Here is a 21722-nt window from a genome sequence, read left to right on the forward strand (position 1 = left end):
TGAGTCATGTGAGCGCATCATATGTGTGAACGTCTTGGTTTATATTCTCTTGTGTGTGTATTGTGTTTGTGTAAAACCATGCAGCGCCATGGGTAGTATGTGTTGGCAGAAGATTAGCTTGAAAAAAATTCAGCGTTGCGGTCTACGAGAGTATGTTTGTCAAGCACCTTTTACCCAGTTATATGTTCTTTTTTTCTAGCAGTGCATGCTTCTTTATAGTTTTGAGCTTTTATATTTCGCTATTATGTACAACCATGTAGGGGTTTTTTCACACTCCTACGTAATGCCACAAAAGACGTTTAGGGAACGTGAATAAAGCATTTCAAAGCTAGATACACTAAACTAAATAATTTTTCTACTAGATGCTGCTTGCACTGTCGATGATCCAGGAAATACAGAATGTGCCCTATCCTTTATGTTCATTCGAGTGAAAGTATTTTTTTTTTCAGTCAGCTTCCATCAAAAGAAACAATGAATATTTAAATTTATCATTCTACTTCAGTGTCACCTCCCAATAAGACAGTTCTGCCTAAGTGCTCCATTTCGACATGCGTCTTGCGCAGAAACCAATATCCCCGGGGAGGCAGGCAGTAACGACAATGTTATGGCGGCGACTATAACCACGGAACTGGATGACACCACTGTCCCGGAAGAACTGGCCCCACGGGAGCGTGAATACCCTTCTTCAGATGACAACACTCCTGCACATTTAACTGCTGCCTCCGCTACCACTAACACAGCCACTTCCAATAGCAGTACCACATCCACTCTAATTGAAAACACGACTGTGATCGCTACCCCGGCGGCCACGCCAACAGCGGCCATCACAACACGTAAGACCCTTTCTGCACTCTGCATACGCCGACCAATTACGTTTTCGATAAAGATGATAGAAACTTGTCATTATATGATTGTTTAACAACTGTGCTGCTGAGAATGTTTGCCGGCCTATATAAGTGCAAGAATGGAATTCTCCTGTCACCTTTATCATACTTCAAAGCAAAGGCCTGTTTCATATCACTCCAAATAACTCCGTCTTGTTCTTGTGCAAGCTTCATCCGATCGATCCCGCAAACTTCCTAACCTCATCTGCCAACTGAACATTGTCGCTACCTGCTACGCTTGCCTTCCCTTGGTATCTAGTCTGTCATCCTTAGCGACGATCGGTTATCTTGCCTTCGCATTACGTTTTGTGTCGCTGCCCATTTCGGCTTCTTGATCTAGCCAAGAATGGCAGTAACTCTCTTTCGTTTTCAAACCCACTCTGCGCGCTTCCTGCCTCTAAACTTTACGCCTATCATCTTCTGTGCAATAGCTCTGTATTGTACTAACTTTATATTGAAACATCTTCGTCAGGCTTCAAGTGTCTGCTCTGTATAGGTGAGTGTCGACAAGATATGGCTCTTATACATTCCTCCTGAGATGTACTGGTAAGCGGCCGTTCATGATGCTAGAGAGTTTGCCAGTTAAGCTCCAACTCAAGCTTGTTCCCAAAATATTTTGCTTTCGTGGCACGGATCTGCCGTCGCTACCTGTCCTGACTAGATGTATAACCTTACCTCTTCCACCGCTTCGCAATTTATGGCAAACTTGCTCCCATCTCTGTCCTTCGAGCATTAGTTTGTCTTCTGCATATTAAATTTAGGCTTGTCGGTCTGCTCTACATGCCTAAGGCATTACTGACATTTCGCAGTCAGTCGCTCAAATTATTTAGCAAGGCAGTATCAACAACGAATCGCCGATTACTTAAATAATCTCCGTAGAACATCATCCCGAACTATTGCCAGTGCAGTTCTCTGAATATTTCTTCTAAGGTAGCGGTGAAGAGCACTGGTTCTGGCGTGTCTCCTTGTGTAACACCCTTGTACGTATATATAAGGCTAGTAATTAGGGATCTGATGGAGAATTGCACATGCTGTACATAGTTAACGATGCGTTCAAAAAGGCAAATGAAACTAACATATAAAGCTTATTCTAATGTGACGCAAACTCTGCGGTTAATGATGCGTGATGACGGCTAAGAGAGACTAAACTAAAGAACATAGTCTCCATAATGTGAGAAGGGCTGTGACTAAACCTCTAACGAGTGCCTTGAGTTGCCAGCATCGCCTATTCATTCTGCATAATAAAATGCCGCTTTGAACCTCCTCGGCAGACTCCGAACTGCAAATTCACTTTGACGTAGACAGCGCTCTTGTTGGTATCGCCTCGACATAGCGGAACAGAAAGCGGCATGAAACATTCCCAACCCTATTTGAGTATCAGCTTGAAGTGGTAGAACGGCTTCGAAGCTTTGTTTCCGTTTCTCTTTTAAGGTAATTATTTCCTTCACCCTGGAATATCGAGGCACTTGGAACCTCGAGTGTCATAGTACACGCAACGGTGTTTATTGTGGCATGCTAAAGGGAGGTGAATGTCGAGTGTCAGTCGCTGAAGGTGCAGCGGAAAGTAAGTTTTGCTTAAAGGCTCATGAAACGTTCTACAAAATCAAATGCGTGTGCATCTGCATGGAGGTGTTCAGTAGAAGTCTGGTATTAATTCACAGGTAAAGTTTATGAATTCTCTTTTACGTGACTTCCAGCGACCCCCGTATCCTTTCTCTAGCGCGAATCGAGTCTTTGAAGATATTGAGCAACTTGCGATGTCAGGTTTTAAGGGGCTGTCACTAGCTCACCAGAAACAACGATGCTTTTGAAGAAGAAATGTAACAGGTCAGGTGCACGGCCTGCGTCAACTCTAGACATCTGCCTCGCTTTTATCTTTTAGGTTATATTGCCTAGTTACATTCGAGCGAACAAGCAGCAAAAAAATATACACTCAGTCAGAATAGCTTGACGACGCTTTCGTGAGAAGAGTGCACCGTAAACCTTTATCTTTATTTTCTCGCTTGTTCCAGAACGAGTGTTGCAGAGTGAAACGCGTGGGAGTTTTTATTCGCTGATATATGTGGGATTCAATACGCGAGATACAAAATTATTTTGGAATGGTGATATGGGTTTATTTCACATTTTAACTTGACAATTAGCTGACAGAAGATGCATAGTGGTACAAGGAAATCCTTTCTATACACTATAGCACGCCCCGGGGCACAAAGAAACCCTGTCTACCGGGAACACGAAAGACACCGAGAATCAGTCATAGGGCATGATGATCATGATAGTTGAGAGGGTGCGCGTAATAGGGAAAGCAGAACTGACGAAAATATAGTTAAGGGCGGGCTACAGCAACAACCAGAATAAAAAGTCGATTGAATGAGCCCAAGTCTGCAAATTCTCCAGAGTCACCGGTCATCATATCTCAGTCTCTGATAGACCCGTGAACACAACCATAATCAAAGCCTTGGTGCTCTATCCTCACGTATGGACAACCACTGCGGTTTTCTTTTCTGAATTGAGGCGGTGGCGATTAGCTGTCAGCATGATCTCGTCCCCATGTCGTCGGGTCCCCTAGTTGGAATCGGGAAAATAGAAACATACTGAGATCGGTTCGCATCTGGCAGGCTGGGGGCAGTACCCCTTAGTGCCAACCGCGAGAATGTGGCCGAAATATCGGATTCGCGAACAGAATGGCGCCTGCACCAAATGGTACTTGGCCATCAACTGAACAAAAAGACATGGTTTCAATTTATTTGGCCAAGTGTGAGCCCTGCATGTTGCACCATTGCCCGCTTTGTCTTTACCTCAATAAGAATACTGCCACAAAAAGAATACAACGGAGAAAACGATGCTAGGGCCAGCAAAGGTGTCTGGAAGAGAAGGAAGCTGCAACACTGCAGTGCTACCGGTAGCTCACTGAAATGCCTTATCCTTATCATTCTCTTGGAGTCTGTCGATATGCGGCAATATTTTAAGCTCGGTTGGGCACCATGTCTTCCGGAATACGGGGAATGTGAAGAGTACAGAGCACAAATAATCGAAGAATAAAGAGGAACAGCGAACTACAGTATGCGCTTCTCTGCGCAGCCTCCTATAGCACTCTATAAAAGACGGCTTCAAGAACACAACGCAATAGCATATGTGGAGCGTCGTTTAAGCTGGTCGTCAGTCGAGACGTGGTCACATATCTTTTGACGTCACCACGAGCAACAAAATGCTGCATGTGGTCAGTGATGTCACCGCGAAAAGGTATAGATGAGATACAGGGGAAACGAAATCCGCTTTTCTGCTTTTTTACTGAGATGAGATGCGGAGATGTCTTTTGAAATTAGGTCGCGCAACCAAACGTATTTCGCTTCAGCTACCCACTGGAAAAATTTACGATTAAAGACTGGATAAGGTCTGGAGAAAAAGCGTTGCGGAATGGCGGTTGAAAATAAGGAAAAAATATTTGCTAAACCCAGGAAACATGCACGAGCAATAGGTATTCCGTCAGTCCTATCCGCAACGCAAGTTTTTAAGCTAGCTTGAATAGCACCAAATATATCGGCTATCAAAAATGATGCTCCGGCTCTCACCTTTAGGGTTGCGCAAGTCAGCATGCAAGAAAAAAGAATTAAGAAAGCATTTCGTGACGGAGCCCCAACACGCCCCATCGAAAGCGCGCTTGATGTTAACAAGAAAATGGCGCATGAGAATACGTCGCCCTAATCACTTGTAGGAGATGGGCAACAGAACTTTTAAAAAAGTATTTGTAAATTATAGGTGCTCCGCAGACCTTCTAAATCTAACTAGAATGCCAAAAAAGGCTACCTCTATAGATTTCTTCGATTATAATATTGGCGTAATAAACGTTTCAGCGTCTCTCAGAGAATTGTGCATTATTATGCTAGTCTGTAAGCACTATTTATTTTATAACTGCCGCGACCAAAATCACTGCTGATCTGTTGCGACTATATAACCTCTCCTCACAGACAAACCAATCGGCCATGAGACCCTTTTCTGCACCTTCGGACAGGCCACAAATGAGAGCACCGTTTTTCCCGCAGACAAGCTCTGCGACTTCATCTTCTTCGACTCTGCCTACGCGGATGGAAAGAACAGGCTCACCGACCCTGACGCATTCGAGCCGAACCTGAAGGCTTTCTTCGCCGCAGTGCCTAACTATGTCCAAACACAGTTCGGCGTGGGATTCGCATCCAAGTGAGCTGTCATGGAGATGTGTTGCATTATGGCTGTTTATTTTGTTTCCTGAACTACGAAGAAGTCGAGCACGCTACAACTAAAACAAAGCGCTGAACGAAATACACATGGTAGAGTGTGCCTACTGTAGGTTGCGCATGCGTGAAAATTTCGAGTTATGTCTGTGCGCCATACTCAGAATTTTCACTGATTCGATGCTCCCAAGGATAGTCGAAAAAAGATGATTCCAAATACAATTAAGATGGGGGACCTGCCTCTTACAAATATACTTTCTTTCGCAAAAGTTAACGCTCTTGTTCTTCGAAACGCATTTACTATGCTCGTATAAAGCATTTTATTAACTGCAGGTCTCCAATTACCCGCTAATACGTGGTGCTTAAAGTGTCGGTTTGCTTTGCTATAACAATATGAAACCACCGATTGCCTCATTTAGATTTCGCCCTTCAATTAATCGAGTTGCATTTCCGGGATGAACGTATAATATAAGTAATTCATGTGGTGTTCTCGCAATTATCTCTTGATTCCTATCATATCGCATTGATAAAATTATAGATTCTGCTCATACTAATGTGATTTCAAAGTTTGAAATTCTGTACACTTTAGCTAAAATTTTTATTTTCAATTATTATTGCATATTTGTGAAAGTAAAGGCAATAATACTACATCCCATTATCAGTGGTGCTGTAAGGTATTCAATACTTTGTTGTAAGGCTAGCATTATACATAAAATACACAATTTTGCCCTTTCTTCGCCACAAAAGGTACCGGGATGCCCTCAAGGACGATATTCAAGGAACAAATCAAGTTTTAGCGGATGTGCTCTGGACCAAGGGCATCTACCACACTGGAGTCATTGATGTTCCTGTTTTCAACTTCGCAATAGATGATACGCCATCTCTTTTCGATTGTCTGAAGGTAGGTTTCGCTTCTTGTGTTGCCTTTTGCAGTACAAAAGAACTACCCCGAGAGTTCAACGCCTAGCGAAATTGTCTGGCGCTTGTATGTCCGACAGAGTATCACGTGATTCTATAGATAAATTGTCATGAAATCATTCATTGTGCAGCGTTCAGGGGGATCCATCCCATTTCGTTTCGCTTTTTGCATCCATCTACTAGTCAAGTTGGAGGCTAGTTATCAATAGGAATTCGAACCGGCGACATAGGTACCTCTAACTGTATGCCGTTAATTGTAAGTGAAGGTGTACACCTGGCTCCTGTTTTATCCCAACAAATCAAACCAAATAAAAGCCTTTAACACTTAGACGAAATATGTGCCAGTCACTCAATATTAAAACACTAGGCAAATGAATGCTAAACTAGCCAAACAGTGCTTTCACATGTCTGAATCGGTTTTACTGGAGCTAACCCTGGCTTATTTGTAACTTAGAAACGTTACAATAGATTTATAAATGCAAAACTAAAAGCAATCTGATGGAGACGAAGACTGCCAGCTGTGCTTTTGCGCGGTGAATTTTTCTCGGAGTTGCGTATGTGCCTGTGTATAACTATATCCTCTAATATAAAAAAAGCCACGAATAACCAAGCCATTCACTATAACAACGTGCATGTAATTGAGAATACACATTTATAGGGAAGATTCAGATTTCTGAAAGCAGTAATGGAACAAAACATTCGATACAATGAAAGGCTCGGATGTACCGAAATATTTTGTTAGGGATATAAATTACATAATATATACAAGTAGTCATTTAAAAAGAAGGGGAAAAGGTTGGTTTCTTTAATAGAAACCAAACGGAAAGTATCGTCTTTTTTTCTCTAATAGTGCATTTAGAGCAGCTGCATCACTTTTCGAGAATTTCGCGATATTGAAGCATTCAAATCTACATTGGCTGTAGGTAATCCATGCAAAGTGTTTTTGCTGTAGCATTCAAGCTGATAGAGTAATCAATGATTAAACCTCGAGCTTCTCCTCACAGCAATTCAGTCCAGCGGAGAAGCTCGATGATGACGTCACGGACGGTAATATTTCTTATGATCGTTGCCTTCGCCCACATCTGATGGTGCTAAACAACATTTCTAGGCCTTTGTTTTCGGCAGGTTTTTTACTTCTTCTAACCAAGTGTGTCATGCAGGAAACATACCAGTACCGTTAATGACGTCATCATGCGCCCCCACCCGTCTTTGTGCTATGCGGAGACAGCTGATAGCCGTTGCGGTTTTAATCGCTAATTGCACTATTGTTTAAAACGCTCACGCCAAGATATTTTGCATGGTTAAACTGCAAGCTACAATAATTCCACCACTGGAAACTCCTCAAAATATAAGACCGGTGCAGAAGGACTCGAGAAAGGCTATTGTGGAGATCTGTAATAAATCTTTTTATGGTCATGATAAGTGCTCTCTATAGATAGACTAGATGAAAACCACACCCTTCTTTTACAGCCGTTATTTTGGCTGCAATATAATAAAAGGATTTAAGCAGAGTATTTTGGGTCTCCCACTTCAATGAACTCAAATATTTACACCTGTCTAATGTATGGTGTTCCAATCTGTTTTTCCTAATTTTACCTAAAGTGTTCCTCATATATTTTATTGATCTTCAAGTTATGTTGTGTCCGCTCATGTTGGCGGGTAGTGTGCAGGAAAAAGCATGTAGAGATGTTTTATCATAAGTTTATATCGTTTCAATCATACATACATACATACATACACACATACATGCATACATACACACACACATACATACATACATACATACATACATACATACATACATACATACATACATACATACATACATACATACATACATACATACGTACGTACGTACGTACGTACGTACGTACGTACGTACATACATACATACATACATACATACATACATACATACATACATACATACATACATACATACATACATACATACATACATACATACATACATACATACATACATACATACATACATACATACATACATACATACATACATACATACATACATACATACGTACGTACATACGTACGTACATACGTACGTACATACGTACATACATACATACATACATACATACATACATACATACATACATACATACATACATACATACATACATACATACATACATACATACATACATACATACATACATACATACATACATACATACATACATACATACATACATACATACATACATACATACATACATACATACATACATACATACATACATACATACATACATACATACATACATACATACATACATACATACATACATACATACATACATACATACATACATACATACATACATACATACATACATACATACATACATACATACATACATACATACATGCTGTAATCTCTGCCGCGGCAGACACAATATGCAGCAAAGCCCACCTAATTTAAGGCTTATTCGCCAGAATCCACTCATTAACTATTGATTTATCGGATTTTTGTGGTTAGCAAAGATGGGGAGCTGAGAGCCGTGAGAAGGTGTCATATCAGTTCATATAAATAAGAAAAGCACATTTTCTATGGCCGTGCAGTGAAAGGCAATCCAACGTCTTTCTTCGCTTGAAACCGAAAATGAGCTGAAGAGACGCATATGAAGCTTTGCACAGAAGCGACGAGGGGTGGGCGATAACGTGGTTCACTACAAAAGGCGCCATATTCGAAGTGCATGCACTACTGTGACCTATCATCCACTAATTTCGAAACACTAAGTAAAGCCGAGGAACATACGCTTCGGCGAATACAAACACACTCACCACACCAAAAAAGGTACATCAGTTATACCCCATGCTACACCCTCAGTGTAGGTACTGCGACTGAATTTCAGACACATACCGCGTGATATGGGAAAGCCAGAACACACCCCAGGTAGATCCAATCCTCAACCCGTCTATATAGCCGGGAGGCCATTCTGTGCAGCGATGACCAAGAAGATCAGCAAAGACTGGTGAAAAGGGCTGAAGCTGCGCTGAAGGCCAATGGACAGTCGGACTAGAAGGTCCACCCATCACGACCCTTGAATAAAGTTCTGGAGCTTAATAAAAAGTTTTATCCGTCCATCTATCCACCCACTTAATTTCGCTCCGCCACTCTTAAAAATAACTACCAGGTATTTGGCATTGATTGGCCTTTCGCATCCATCAAGCTGGATGGGAAAATAATATACGTGACGCGGCGGAAAGCCGCTTCCAATTAGAACTGAGAGCCTTAGAAACTGCTCACGCCATCACCAGATTTAACTCCTGGACCGAAGTTCCTGCGCGTCTTTTGGGATCGGCTTTGGTTTCATCCAGAAAAATTGTTGGATTCGCTCGCAGCTGGTGTGTTTTAGAGAACGAGTTTTTTTTTTTTATTTGAGGAACTGATATGACAGCGTCTTGCTCGCGGCTTCGAACTTCCCTTTGAGACTAACCACCTAACTACGACAATTAAAAAACTAATTAGTGGCTTGCAGTTGCTTAGATAACTAATTAGACGAATTTACCACCATACTGTTTAACACCATTTTTTTTCGATTTTGAACCCGCTATTTTTAGGTTTTTTCGAAATTGCACGCTCAAAACACACGCATGCATGCACGCACACAGACACGCGCGCCCCCACATACACACGTACACACGCGCACGCGCATACACGCAAAACACACACTTCACCAATGCATGCCAATGCATTTGGAAACTTAGAGACGTGTGGAGATATTGCCATTAGATAACATTTTGCAGGAAAAATCAATTTATGTGGTAGATACAATGAACTGAATACATATTTTATGTTGAGCACTTTCGCTCTTCCTTATCAGTTTACTTTTATGTGCAATTAGTTTACACTGAACAATTGCTTCTTTTCTAGGCACTGAGTGCTGAAGCGGAAAAAGCGAAGGAGATGGGGAAGGCAGCCTACGTCGTTCTCGGCATTGCTGTGTACAGCACGGCTTGGAGAAAGAACCTACAGGAAGCATTGCGGTGAGCCGCATTCATTTGGGCAAAAAAGACAAGACCACAATTGTGCACTGGCGCAATTTGAAAGTCGCTGCCTGCTTCGACAAGAGCTAATAGCTTGATATCACTCGAACTCCGAGCACATTACTGTACCTCACTAACTTTCACTTGATGCGCCTCGATCCATCCCGCCTGTGATGGCTGTCATGCGCTGTGACGTCTGCCGGTCTCTAGTGCGGCTGATGTAGAGGCAACATCGTTTTTGGCTAGTTCCTTTTCAAATTTCGCACGCGTGCTGCCCCAGTAGTAGATTTCAGAGCATTGCATTTCACTTTAAAAAATGTTTTGATGCGAAAACATTTAATGTCTCATTGACAACCAAACTCGGTGTCGTGCAGGAAACAGGCCACATCACAGCCACATGACTTCGCACGAAACGATGCTCAAGTTGGCACATCACTTCCGACGTCGAAAAAAGCTAATAAAACGTCACAAGCAATTTAGCAAAGGATGGCCGCCGCATGTCTCAAATAATTTGCTAGTATTAAGTGACTGATTTCTCCTAAATTAAAACTGAGTCAAAGGCGTGATTCAAACTCGCCACCCTCTGACTGCGAGACAGACCTAGCAGGCCACGCAGCGCACTATATAAGCGTGGTGTGTGGTCAGTGAACTTCACAACTGAACTCGCGATACGCCGTTGATGCTTCTACATTCACAGCACGTAAGAAGTCTTAAGCGTCCTAGGTAACAGTTTCATGCTACTTTTGGCGTTATAGCAACCTAATGAGTCGTATCGTGCACTATCTCGTTTTGTGCCTTGACACGACAAACGTCTAACCAGAAGTTAGTTTTTCTTGTTCGTGTTGTGCCTCATTTCGAATGCCGTAAACCAAACGCAAAGGCAGGGAACAGGAAAAAATCTTTTGATTTTAATTTTTAGAATGTTAATCACAAGCGGGGGAACTACAGAAAACAAATTTTCGCAGCACTTATGATTACAGACCTGGTTTTTAAAGTTTGCAACACGACGAAAACATTGAAGATTTAGAAAAAATGCTTCATATCTATATTGCTTACGGTACGCAGAATTTTTCTGTTGTTGCATTCTTGCGCTGAAAGCTAAGCTGCGTACTGATTACGTGGGCGTTGCAAAGCGCGCGGACCGGTATGAAAGGAAGCAGCGGAGTGCAGGCATGAACATATTGTTACGGACGACATCAAGGAAGAAAAAGCGGGCAGTGGCGCGGACAGGAGCGCTCGCGCTAGGCCCGGCAACATTGTCATTAAATGTCATCTCACTGTCATCGACCATCTCTCTGTCCTCTGTTCTCCTGTTTTCATCGGCTTGCCGTATCGTAACATTTGGTTGGAGGTGCTGGTACTTCATCATCACCCCCTCCCCCCCCCCCCCCCCATCCTGGTCCGGAACATCAGCGCCCTGCGACTTCTTGCGCCATCGACGAAAGGTTAGGAGGCACTGCATGGCGGTTCCCCAGCCTGCCGGACCCAGCAAGACCTTGCCGTTCCTCCGCCCGTCCCCCCCGCCCCGACTACAAGACACGACGAAGGAGAGACTGACCCAAGACGCCACACATGACCACAAGACACAAGGAGAGACCCGAATAACCTAATGTGACCCCACTGACCTGATGTGCCGACCAAGGACCCTACGACCCAAGACACCGCTACACTTCAAGACATTCTCCCCTGCCTATGCCATGCGGTGCGTGCCTTGGCCTCCGCCATCGAGTCGTGGCAACGTGTGGCCCGAGAGTGTCCTGCCAAGGTTCATCGCGAATCATCGTGCCAGCAAGCCATTCTATTCTTCCTCTTCTTTTTCAAGCATCTAGACACGCCCATCATCATGCCATAGAATCATCAACATCGTGCATTTCCTCGTCCACGATCGGGACGATCGCTCGGTGGCCCCGGGTCATGTTATGGACGACATCAGGGAAGAAAAAGCGGGCAGTGGCGCGGACAGGAGCGCTCGCGCTAGGCCCGGCAACATTTTCATTAAATGTCATCTCACTGTCATCGACCATCTCTCTGTCCTCTGTCCTCCTGTTTTCATCGGCTTGCCGTATCGTAACAAAATTTATCGAACGCTAACGTGTGTCAGAACAATGTGTTTTTAGGCAAAATATTGTAATCGTTTTACTCCGGTTTATAGTATTACCGATAACCAAGACGCATTATAATACCACAACGAAAGTACGAGGTCAAATCATCTGCGAAGACATTCGGCATTCGCTATTAGCTTTGGCCCAAACTGGAAGAATTGAATCCTTATGAGACAACACACTACGCTATCTTGACGATTTATATCTAGTGCACTTGATTTTTTCCTTCATTTTTATTAAGCTGCGATGATTTAGCGTCAGATTTTGTCGATAAATGTTCCCTGTTCCTCGTTTTGGTTTTCCGATGGCCCTATGCCGGTGCTATCAGCTCTGCCTCCATCAGGGCTGGCAATCTTGTGCGATTAAAATTTTAACCTGATGGCAAACGAGCGCGAAAGAGATGGACACGGCGGAAAAGCCAACATGACACAAGCTATCCATCTTTTTCTCGCGTGTGTGTCCGTTTTTTTTTTCGCGCAGGTTTGCTATAAATACCTGCCAACTGGCCCAACGTAACGCGTTAGCGGAAATGTAAGACATCCAAGAGTGCATTTTGAGCAGTTCAACACCGTAAGAGGCACAGTGTCAAAATATGACGCTGGAACTTTTCAAAAAAGATGTAGAACTGAAACCCGGTGCTTAAGAAAAGCAGACTACTCCAATAAAACGGGTCTTTTTCCTAGAATTCCTGATATTAGACCACGAGCTGACATACACATCTCTGTATTTGCAGTGTGAAAGGCTATTTCTATAGTTATTATAGTTTAGATGGGTGCTGGCCCGAGTAAACAATGTTTCGCGCTAATCCTGATCCAATACCTCCCGAACAAAGCGACTGTATTCACTGGCACAAAACTAAAATGACGCTAAATCTGCTGTCTATGAGCAAGCAAATGAGCTTCATCGTGGCAACATATATACTTTAACAAGGTAAAATCTGAAACATTCTTAACCTGTACTACTATTTATCCAAATAACCATTGTTTGAAGAATCGGCTTTTTTTTATGATGCTGTAAGCCGTCAAGTGATTAGCGATCGTTTTGGTACTTTCTATAGTTTCGGACATTTAATACTGATAAACTGAAGTACGACGTTGCTCATTAAAAGCCCTTATTTCTTCCAGGGACCGGTTCAACCCGGATATGTTCATCGCGCGTGGTCATTATGCCTTCGGAGACCATGAGCGTGCAAACTGTGCCATCATGCCACCAACTTCTCTTGTAGGCACGTGGGTCGGTAGGGCCGCCTACTACTACACTCTGGTGAGTGAGCGCTGTGGTAGTCCTTGTTCGCGATGACTGAAGCCATACAAAGCCACTTCTTATCCTTCGGTAAAGTTATAACTGGAATAAAGGATTCGTTTCATATTAGAATCTATGGAAACGCAGCCATACGGCATCGAAGAAAAGCTATACAGCTTTCTTCAGAACCTTCGTAGATAAGAAAACGTCGCCCCACCAACTGAGCTACTCAGGAAAGTTAGTAGATGGTAGGCCTTTCTACAGAACTGAAGAGCGCAAACAGAAGACATTCCACAGAGAAGAAGCAGAAAACACAAGGACAGGCGCTCTTCAGCTCTGTAGAAAATAATGAACCAACTAGGTCCAGCCAGAGTTTTATTGCAGATGGTAAGACGACAGCGAATTTACCAACAATTATAAATGATATCTTTATTAGCCTGAATTTTATTTAAGGGGATTGCTCCAAGTGCGAGCAGGTTCGTAAAAATGGAGTGATTAGTTGGATAGTACCTATCCACGCTTAATACACTTAATACCCTGATTGCACTTAATACCTAGCCTCGGCGGCCGCTTTTCGGTACTCGTGGAAAGCCAGTCGCCCGTGTGCTACGTGATGTCAGAGCATGTTCAAAACCCTAGTGAGTCAAAATATCGGTAGCCTTCCATTACGATGTCTGTCATAGTCTGAGTTGCTTTTGGGGTGGACGTTAAACCTCAGAATCCAACCCAAACAAATATTAAAGATCTACTGCACCTTCGGAGAACTCCTGTAAGCTGGGAACTAATTTTATACTGGAACAGTTGGCGACTAATTCTCTGAAAGCAATGGTTCCCTTTATAAAGAAAAGAGAAGGACATTGACAAAATTGGTTTATTTTTCCTCTAGATTTCAAATTCAAACTCTTTCCCATCACGACCACGAAGTCAGGTGGCCCCAGACATTTTCTGCTCCCTCTCCTCGTCTTACGTATTTTGTGAGAAAAAGTACAAGTGATGATAGGTTACTGTTTATTCCAGAAACGGTGACTGGATAAATGTTACTGCACAGATGGTTACGGATAAATGTCTAGGGTTGAATGCTAGGGTATAAAGCTTTATCATTCTTTTTTCACGACTGCCCATCGGGCTCAGTGCGCTGCCATAAGGTAACGATCTGCTGAACCCTCGACGGCTTAATTATGGCACCTCCAGAAAGACGCCCAGTGGTGTCCAAGTATCTTACGAATATAGACTTCGTTTGAGTGTTTCATTGTAGTTCAGCTGGAGCCGACAGCACCTATGGAACTTCCTATAAGAAGGAGTCCTTGAGCAGTCGTGGAAGTTTTATATTCGTCACTACTGTTGTGCGATTTCAGTAATGCAAGAAATGCCTGCATTGACGATGTAAAACATGATTATTCTAAAAATACAAACAAAAGAAATAATTATATATATATATATATATATATATATATATATATATATATATATATATATATATATATAATATATATATCTTAGAATAATAAAAATCGCAAGTGACCATGCCGGTAGAAAAATTTTTGAAAATTTCAAAAGTGCCATACTTGCTGTTAGTGTCAAATATATATATCATCAAGTGGTCGCCTACTTTTTTGGGAGTAGCATTTTGAGCTTTTTACAAGAATATGTTCAAGAAATTCGTTTATACCTTAAAGCCAGGAAGTTATATATGCACTAAAGTAAGCAGAGGCTAGAATGTAATCGTTAAAATCCTGATAATTGTTACATTAGCGGCAGTTCAACTAAACAACTGCCCGTTCCTACTAAACAAAAACTGGGCTCTGAGAGCAGCAATAAAGCAAATGAAGCAGTTATATTTTACTCGGGCAAGGACAGGTCTCCAAGGAAACCCTGAAGTTGTCTAGCGGTACATAAAAATTGACGACACAGATGACACTTGTATTTCAGCACTACAGTCTAACGTTACCACATTCATATGAAATGACAGAATAACTATTGTGACACAGACCAAATGACGATGCAGATGGTATATTTATAATCTAAGCAGGACTAATTATTTTAATGCGATTGCGTCTAAAATCCAACATTAGCTCTGTGAGCAAAAATCCAGGGGCATGGCGCTGGGAGGCGTTTGCTGACAGCTGACATGGCCGAGCAGTAAGTGCACTTTCATATAGGAGCACTAACTTTCATATGTAAGGGTGATATCAAAATGGACCTGAAAGAGCCATTGTAGTCCCTTTACCAGTAGGCCACGAAGGCAAGTTCATACGGCTTGGTAAAAGTGGAACGCTATGTGTCGGGTGGAAATCTATACTATCCCATCATACCCCTAAAGGCGGAGCTTTAGTGTCCTCGTAATTTTTTCAAGCACTGTAAAAGGTAGAAAATCAGACTGCATACTTTCTGTGATAATACACATCTATTAAATTCCTGATCCTAAATAAAGATGATGCTTAGTTTGGAAGTGCTAAGAAGATAAAATCGCCCAGGCCTGAATTTTCTTGCACTTTTTATGCCAGGCTTTTGGAGCAGCCAGCTACTTGGGTTTCTAAAAAAGCTTTTTGATGTAAAACAATGCCTTCTACTGCAAGGTAATAAAAGTGTTGATGGAGGTCAAAAACTAATTTAATCAGGCTGCGTAATAGGCTTGTTAACTAAACCCTAGAAATTAACATATAAGCGTAACATATGCACACCTCGTTATTATTACATGTTTGTAGCGAGCAGTAGTAATATTGACATTTGCCTTTAGAATTTTTAAAGTGCGTCGCCCGCTTCCGTGTTGCATATAACATCATGACCATTACTCGGCAAATTCGAGTGTTGCGAGCCTGCTGTGAGATCACAGCGGGGCCGCCTCTACCACATCCGCGTCTACGCTGTTAACTACTTGCTGACTTTTTCCGAGGAGGCAGAGGTGGTAGGGTTCCATGGTCTGTGAGGCGTAGTGGGATTTTAATTCGATCGCGCCATTTTTCACGCAACGCGACAGCAAGAATTTAAAATAATGCGAGATCTGGTGAGACTTTGCTCAGTCGCAGCGCCTAGGATAAACGTGTTCTCCAAATTCTGACCACTGGTGTAGCTTATGATCGGATACATATCTCGAATTCACGGATCAATGGCTAATATATAAACATCGACTAATAAAATTCACGTTGGCGTCTTACTGGTTGTCATGCTTTGCTTAGTGAAAGGCGTACTTTATCTCTAAAAGAACAGTTTATTAGCGGTGAATTTCGCTGAAGAACGCGATAGTCGAACACGCACTGCTATGGGCAGCTGCTTGTCCCAACAAACTTTCTCCTCAGCAAGGATTGATTACGCCAAGTGCGTTAGTATGGTTACCTATAAATAGTTTTGCGAAGTATTTCTTTCATTATTACATAATTACAGTGTTTCTTAGTACGTGAAGAATTTTGAAGAAACAGTGATAAATGTTTTTCTTTCACGTATGACGATCTGAACACATTTTTCAAATGTTTTTCAACTCTTAGTTTACTATTACAGTTCGATTAATATTGGGTATATACAATACCTGAGACCACAATTCTAGCGTTTTCTCCCCTGTGATAGTGCCTTACGCTAAAGGTGACGCATTAGTCTGCAGACACATACATTTTTGGGCAATGAACCGTTATCCGTATGACGCGGTAGCCTTAATAGTTCCCGTCTATGGGTGACGTATGTACGCTTTACTCGCTGCGTAATCACTATTCCCTTAAAGTTTGCCTCTCTGTGTGACACATGCTTATTAGCCTACACTCGAAGACACCCGAATATATTATATAACCCCTACAACCAAGTCGTAATGACGTGCCTGCGTGGCATATAAGTAGCTAGCCTGATTCTGAATCCAGGCGTCCCGGAATGTTGGAATCTCAAAGGACCCTCCGAGTTGCCAGCTCCTTCCAACTCAACTGGTTTTAATGACTTCACAAAACCCACCGACCAATGAGTGCCCAGCTATGTCATCTCTCAATTGTCATGCATCTGAGGCTTGTTTGGAGTTTTTTGCTCAACGCCGTGCTGTGCTGGATGATGTGCTGGATGATGCACACTTAGGGCTAAAGCAAAGTTGCACGGTACTCCATATTTGCCCCCACTTTCCGTGCTCTTCTGCATCCGCAGTTCTGGGACACCAAAATTGCGTAGCGCATCCCTAGCTCAAACGAAATTTGATGATCTTATGCATTGCAGGCCACTACAATGGACGATGTGAAGTTAATGCGGGGGAATGGCGCGAAAACCAAATGGCTGGTATCCGTCACCATGAAGGGTCGACAGCGGTAACGAATACATACAGGAAATAAATGTTTACATATTTCAGTTTGCGCCATGTGCTGGATGATGCACACTGTAGGGCTGAAGCGAAGTTGCACGGTTCTCCATATTTGCCCCCACCTAACACATCCCTAGCTCAAACGAAATTTGATGATCTTATGCATCGCAGGCCACTACAATGGATGATGTGGAGTTAATGCGGGGGAATGGCGTGAAAACTAAATGGCTGTTATCCGTCACCATGAAGGGTCGCTGGTCGAAAAAATTCAGCTCATATGCTGAAGACATCGATTCAGTGTGCCGGCAAAACTCCGAGGCAAGGATGTTCGGGTCCTACACAGAGGTGCGTCTAAGGGAATATGCCAACCTGTTGGGGAATGATTTGTATCTGCAAACCACGCGTGTATCGCAGTAAGTTTAGACAAATTTCTTTAAGCGTTAATGTTTCGTAGTCAATGTGTATAGATTGAAGCAGAGAAAACAAAAAAAAAATAGTGTACGCTTAAGCTCCGGGTAAATAATTAGCGTTAACGTTCCCAAGTTGTAATGTTACAGTCATTAAGGTTACCTGGTTGTATACCCTTGTAACGGTAATGTGTCCCTTCAGCCACTCTGGGTCCTCTTAGGATATCACCTCACAGGCATGGACATAATTATATTTTTTCACATTCATCATCTTATAATCGTTTATCGAAAGCTTCATTCTCTTTCTATTCCTTGTCACGTCATCAGAAGCTCAATTAATTCTGATTTTCTCGACACAAAGCTCAGACAGGTAGTACCTGTCGCGTGACATGACCACGCATTTTATGGTTGTTAGGTTCTGTGGGCACGAGATCATGTGACGCTACCAAATCGTCAGGCCCTGCCAACTCGGGCTTTGGCTTTGCTATGGAAGGCTAAAATAAGAATCCAGACTTCTAGAGACCTTCGATGGTTATCGCAAGCTTAAAGGGTAGCTTGGCCTGGGTGCCCAGAGACAAGCGAAAAGTATTTGAAGAACCTTGCCAAAGAGACGACATCGTCTAATAAGTACAGTGTTTTAATCTTACATAGCGTAAAAGCGGTCAAGCATGCATGTGCAAGAATGAAGAGAGGCACAGTAAGTGTGCAGGTCCCTTGATGGCTATTTTCCTCGGACAGGAAAGTGCCACTGCCTTTCAAGTTCATTGCACGGACCCCCTCTCGTCCTAAAAAAATTTCGTTTTGCTCTGCTGAACTAATTTATCGCGAGATTCACGGGTCAACCACTAAAATTCCTTTTAATATGCTTCCTATTTGTAGAACATAATTATTTTTGTCCGCAGAGACCGCAATTTGTAAAACGCTAACTCTTAAAGATTTGTTCAGACAAAGGCCAAATCGTCTAGTCGAAACGCTTGACGCCATGCTGACACTTGTAATCTTGTTCATTTCTCACTGTTTTCAAAAGCTTAACGTTGGTCATGATGTGCTATCTGTATTTTCGCGTTTTACCAGGTCTGTAATAACAAGGAATACGCAAAGAAATTTATGTATAACGCCAGGTATGACGTCACGTATGCCAAGAAGACCGATGATGACCTACTCGTGTTTCGTTACGATGACGAAAGGTCCTTCTGCCAGAAGGTGAGGGTCTTGCAAAGAATTATTAGAAATGTTGGGATGAAGCACAGGAATATTGCAGTGCGCATGTGATAGATAGAAAAATGCAGTCAGAGCACTACACAAATGGACATAAAAGACAATTCAAACCAGAAAAGGTCTCTCCATAATACGTGATGTGATACCAGCAGGCATTAAGCCCAGCCTGAGAAACACCATGTGGTCATACTTTCGATGCATAGACAACTCTCTAGGGGTGTGTGAATGTTTCGACTAGTGAGCGGAATATGCTTCTATACGACTAATCGAACTAATTAAACAGCACGAAGCTAAAATTATTCGAATAGGATCCTTCCTCCGCTTTCCCAGTATTTTTCGAACAATTGGCGTTCGAAAGTGGCACGTCGTATTATTTGAGCTGCATAACGTTTCAAAAACTAGGTTTCTCCGATGCCGCCTGCCATGCTGCATCCCTACCTGCCTTAACCGTAGCTCTCTGTAAGCAGAATATATTAGGATTTCCTCACTCTGGCCCACTAGACAACTAGTGCTTATTGCGACGTTTCAGCCAGAGATGAGATGTGGGTACACTGTGGAGACGCCGGTTCGTAAGAACGCTTACTAAAGCGCCACTTGAACTGCTTTGTAGTCAAAAGAAATTTATTTGAATTTCATTTTCTCATTCATCTTGAACATGGGTATGACAACCAATGATGAAAAAATCATGATACAAGGTATACTAACTCATTTTTTGTTTGCCTTATGGGATGCATACTGGTCGCGGAGGAAAACAAAAACTCAACGCTGCATACAACTTAGATGGGCACATCGGTTGCCGGAAGAAACAAGCTTTAAAGCGAACGTTCTCCTAGTGTATCAGTGGAAAGCACTAATCCGGGGGTTCAGAGGTTAGAAAAATCGTCTACATCGTCTAACGCTTGCCTGTCCGCAAGCGGGCCGCGCCGTGTGGCAACGGCGCCCTCTCGGGCTCGCCTGGGCCACCGGCTTTCGAAACAGTGTGCCTGTACAACCGACATCTCAGAGGCAAACCGCGAACTCTGTGACGGAAGACGCGAATATAGAGTATCGAACGGATGAGTAACTGTCACATGACATGCGAAAGGAGAAAAGCGGAGAGTTGGGGTGTATGCATGCACAACCCTTTCAGAACGCATGCTTTCAAATATAGAGGGCGAGGTTTATTTATTTATTTATACATACTGCAGCTCCATCCCGTTGCTATGCCAACGGAAGCGGCCGTCACACTTTGCAGTACGGAAGGACCTACCTTGTAGTACGTAGCATAAGGCCTAAAACTGCGGCTGTGATATAGGAGCTGTCGAAATAAAGTTCGCTCATAGTAGCCAGTGCTAGATCGGAGATCAATAACTCCTTGACGCCGATGTAGTTTGTTTTGAATGGGTGTTCTTGTTTGCTGACATCATGAATACTGTTGTCTTGAAACGTTGCTAAAGCAGGTATTGGCGACCGACCAGTGTAAGCTGGCTGATGCATCACCACTACGTTTGCGAGTATAACGTCGCCGAAAGGGAGGCTGCTACTTTAAAGAATGCCGTTAGGTGCGGACAAGACGCGGCTGGCTGTTCCAGGGTGTTTGTGGAAGGGAGATTGTACCGATGACCGCAACAAAACAAGGCCAACTATGCACGTTAGCTTAGAGATGCCAAAACGAGATTGCCACTTTAGACCAGTCGACTGTTTATGCCGACCAGTTTTCACTTCTTAATGCATTACGATGTTTAACTTAGCGTTGAGAATTTTTTTCTCTTTAGAAATGCATTACTGCAATCTCTAGAACCCCAACTCTGTGAGATAACAGCCTCCATGGTTAGGGCAGCGTAATAGGCACTTTTTATACAGCCTGTAACCGCGTAAACGACAGTGAGGCCTACTTTCAGGAACGTACTCCCCAGCGCAGAGCAACACATCGACTGATAGCTATGCCGTCCCCGCAAAAGCATGGATGATTCCACTCAGAACAGCTACAAGGCAAAATAATCTTCTGAAACTTGGACTTGAAACCGCTCAAGTATTTCGGCTTTCGCTTGCCCCCGACGACTCCTAGCTTCATTTTGCGTAAGGAACAGCAGATCTTGATGTTGAAGCCGCCTCAACTTCACCTTCATCCTGCCTCATCACCCAGCTCTACTTTGGGCACCTATGGCCAGTAGCAAGCAACGCATGTGAATCATCGGCCACCAGCAACTGATGGTCTCGAGTGTCTGACTACGGCAGCAGCTTCATTTTTGTTGGCCCAACAGCCGCTGCTGTCTATAAGACCGTAACCTACTAGGTCTAGCAGTTAAGTGACGGTGCAGTGCATAAATATTAGGAATTAAGCCAATCTGTTCATTTACTATGGGTCGCTTCGGCTCATTCAAAGGACGTCCGGTATGTTTATGGTTTCACGAATGCGCGATATGTGAGAATGTTACGAACTCTCAGGCTTTTACTACGCACAAGTATTTCCATCTATTATA

The 21722-nt window shown here is 42.9% G+C and overlaps 1 protein-coding gene across 1 annotated transcript in view; it reads left to right on the forward strand.

Moving 5' to 3' along the window:
• Positions 1 to 597: 597 nt before the first annotated feature.
• LOC146189895 (uncharacterized) overlaps positions 598 to 21722 on the forward strand; it is a 32632-nt gene continuing 11507 nt past the window's right edge. The window contains exons 1-6 of the mRNA XM_084603343.1: positions 598 to 833; positions 4850 to 5078; positions 5840 to 5993; positions 9912 to 10024; positions 13251 to 13389; positions 19117 to 19245. Of these exons, the coding sequence (XP_084459469.1) occupies positions 605 to 833; positions 4850 to 5078; positions 5840 to 5993; positions 9912 to 10024; positions 13251 to 13389; positions 19117 to 19245 (993 nt within the window). The 5' untranslated portion in view covers positions 598 to 604. The remainder of the gene's footprint in view (positions 834 to 4849; positions 5079 to 5839; positions 5994 to 9911; positions 10025 to 13250; positions 13390 to 19116; positions 19246 to 21722) is intronic.

The sequence above is a fragment of the Amblyomma maculatum genome, chromosome 5 (genome assembly GCF_055883805.1).
Source record: "Amblyomma maculatum isolate TAMU_Amacu chromosome 5, ASM5588380v1, whole genome shotgun sequence".
NCBI lineage: Eukaryota > Metazoa > Arthropoda > Arachnida > Ixodida > Ixodidae > Amblyomma > Amblyomma maculatum.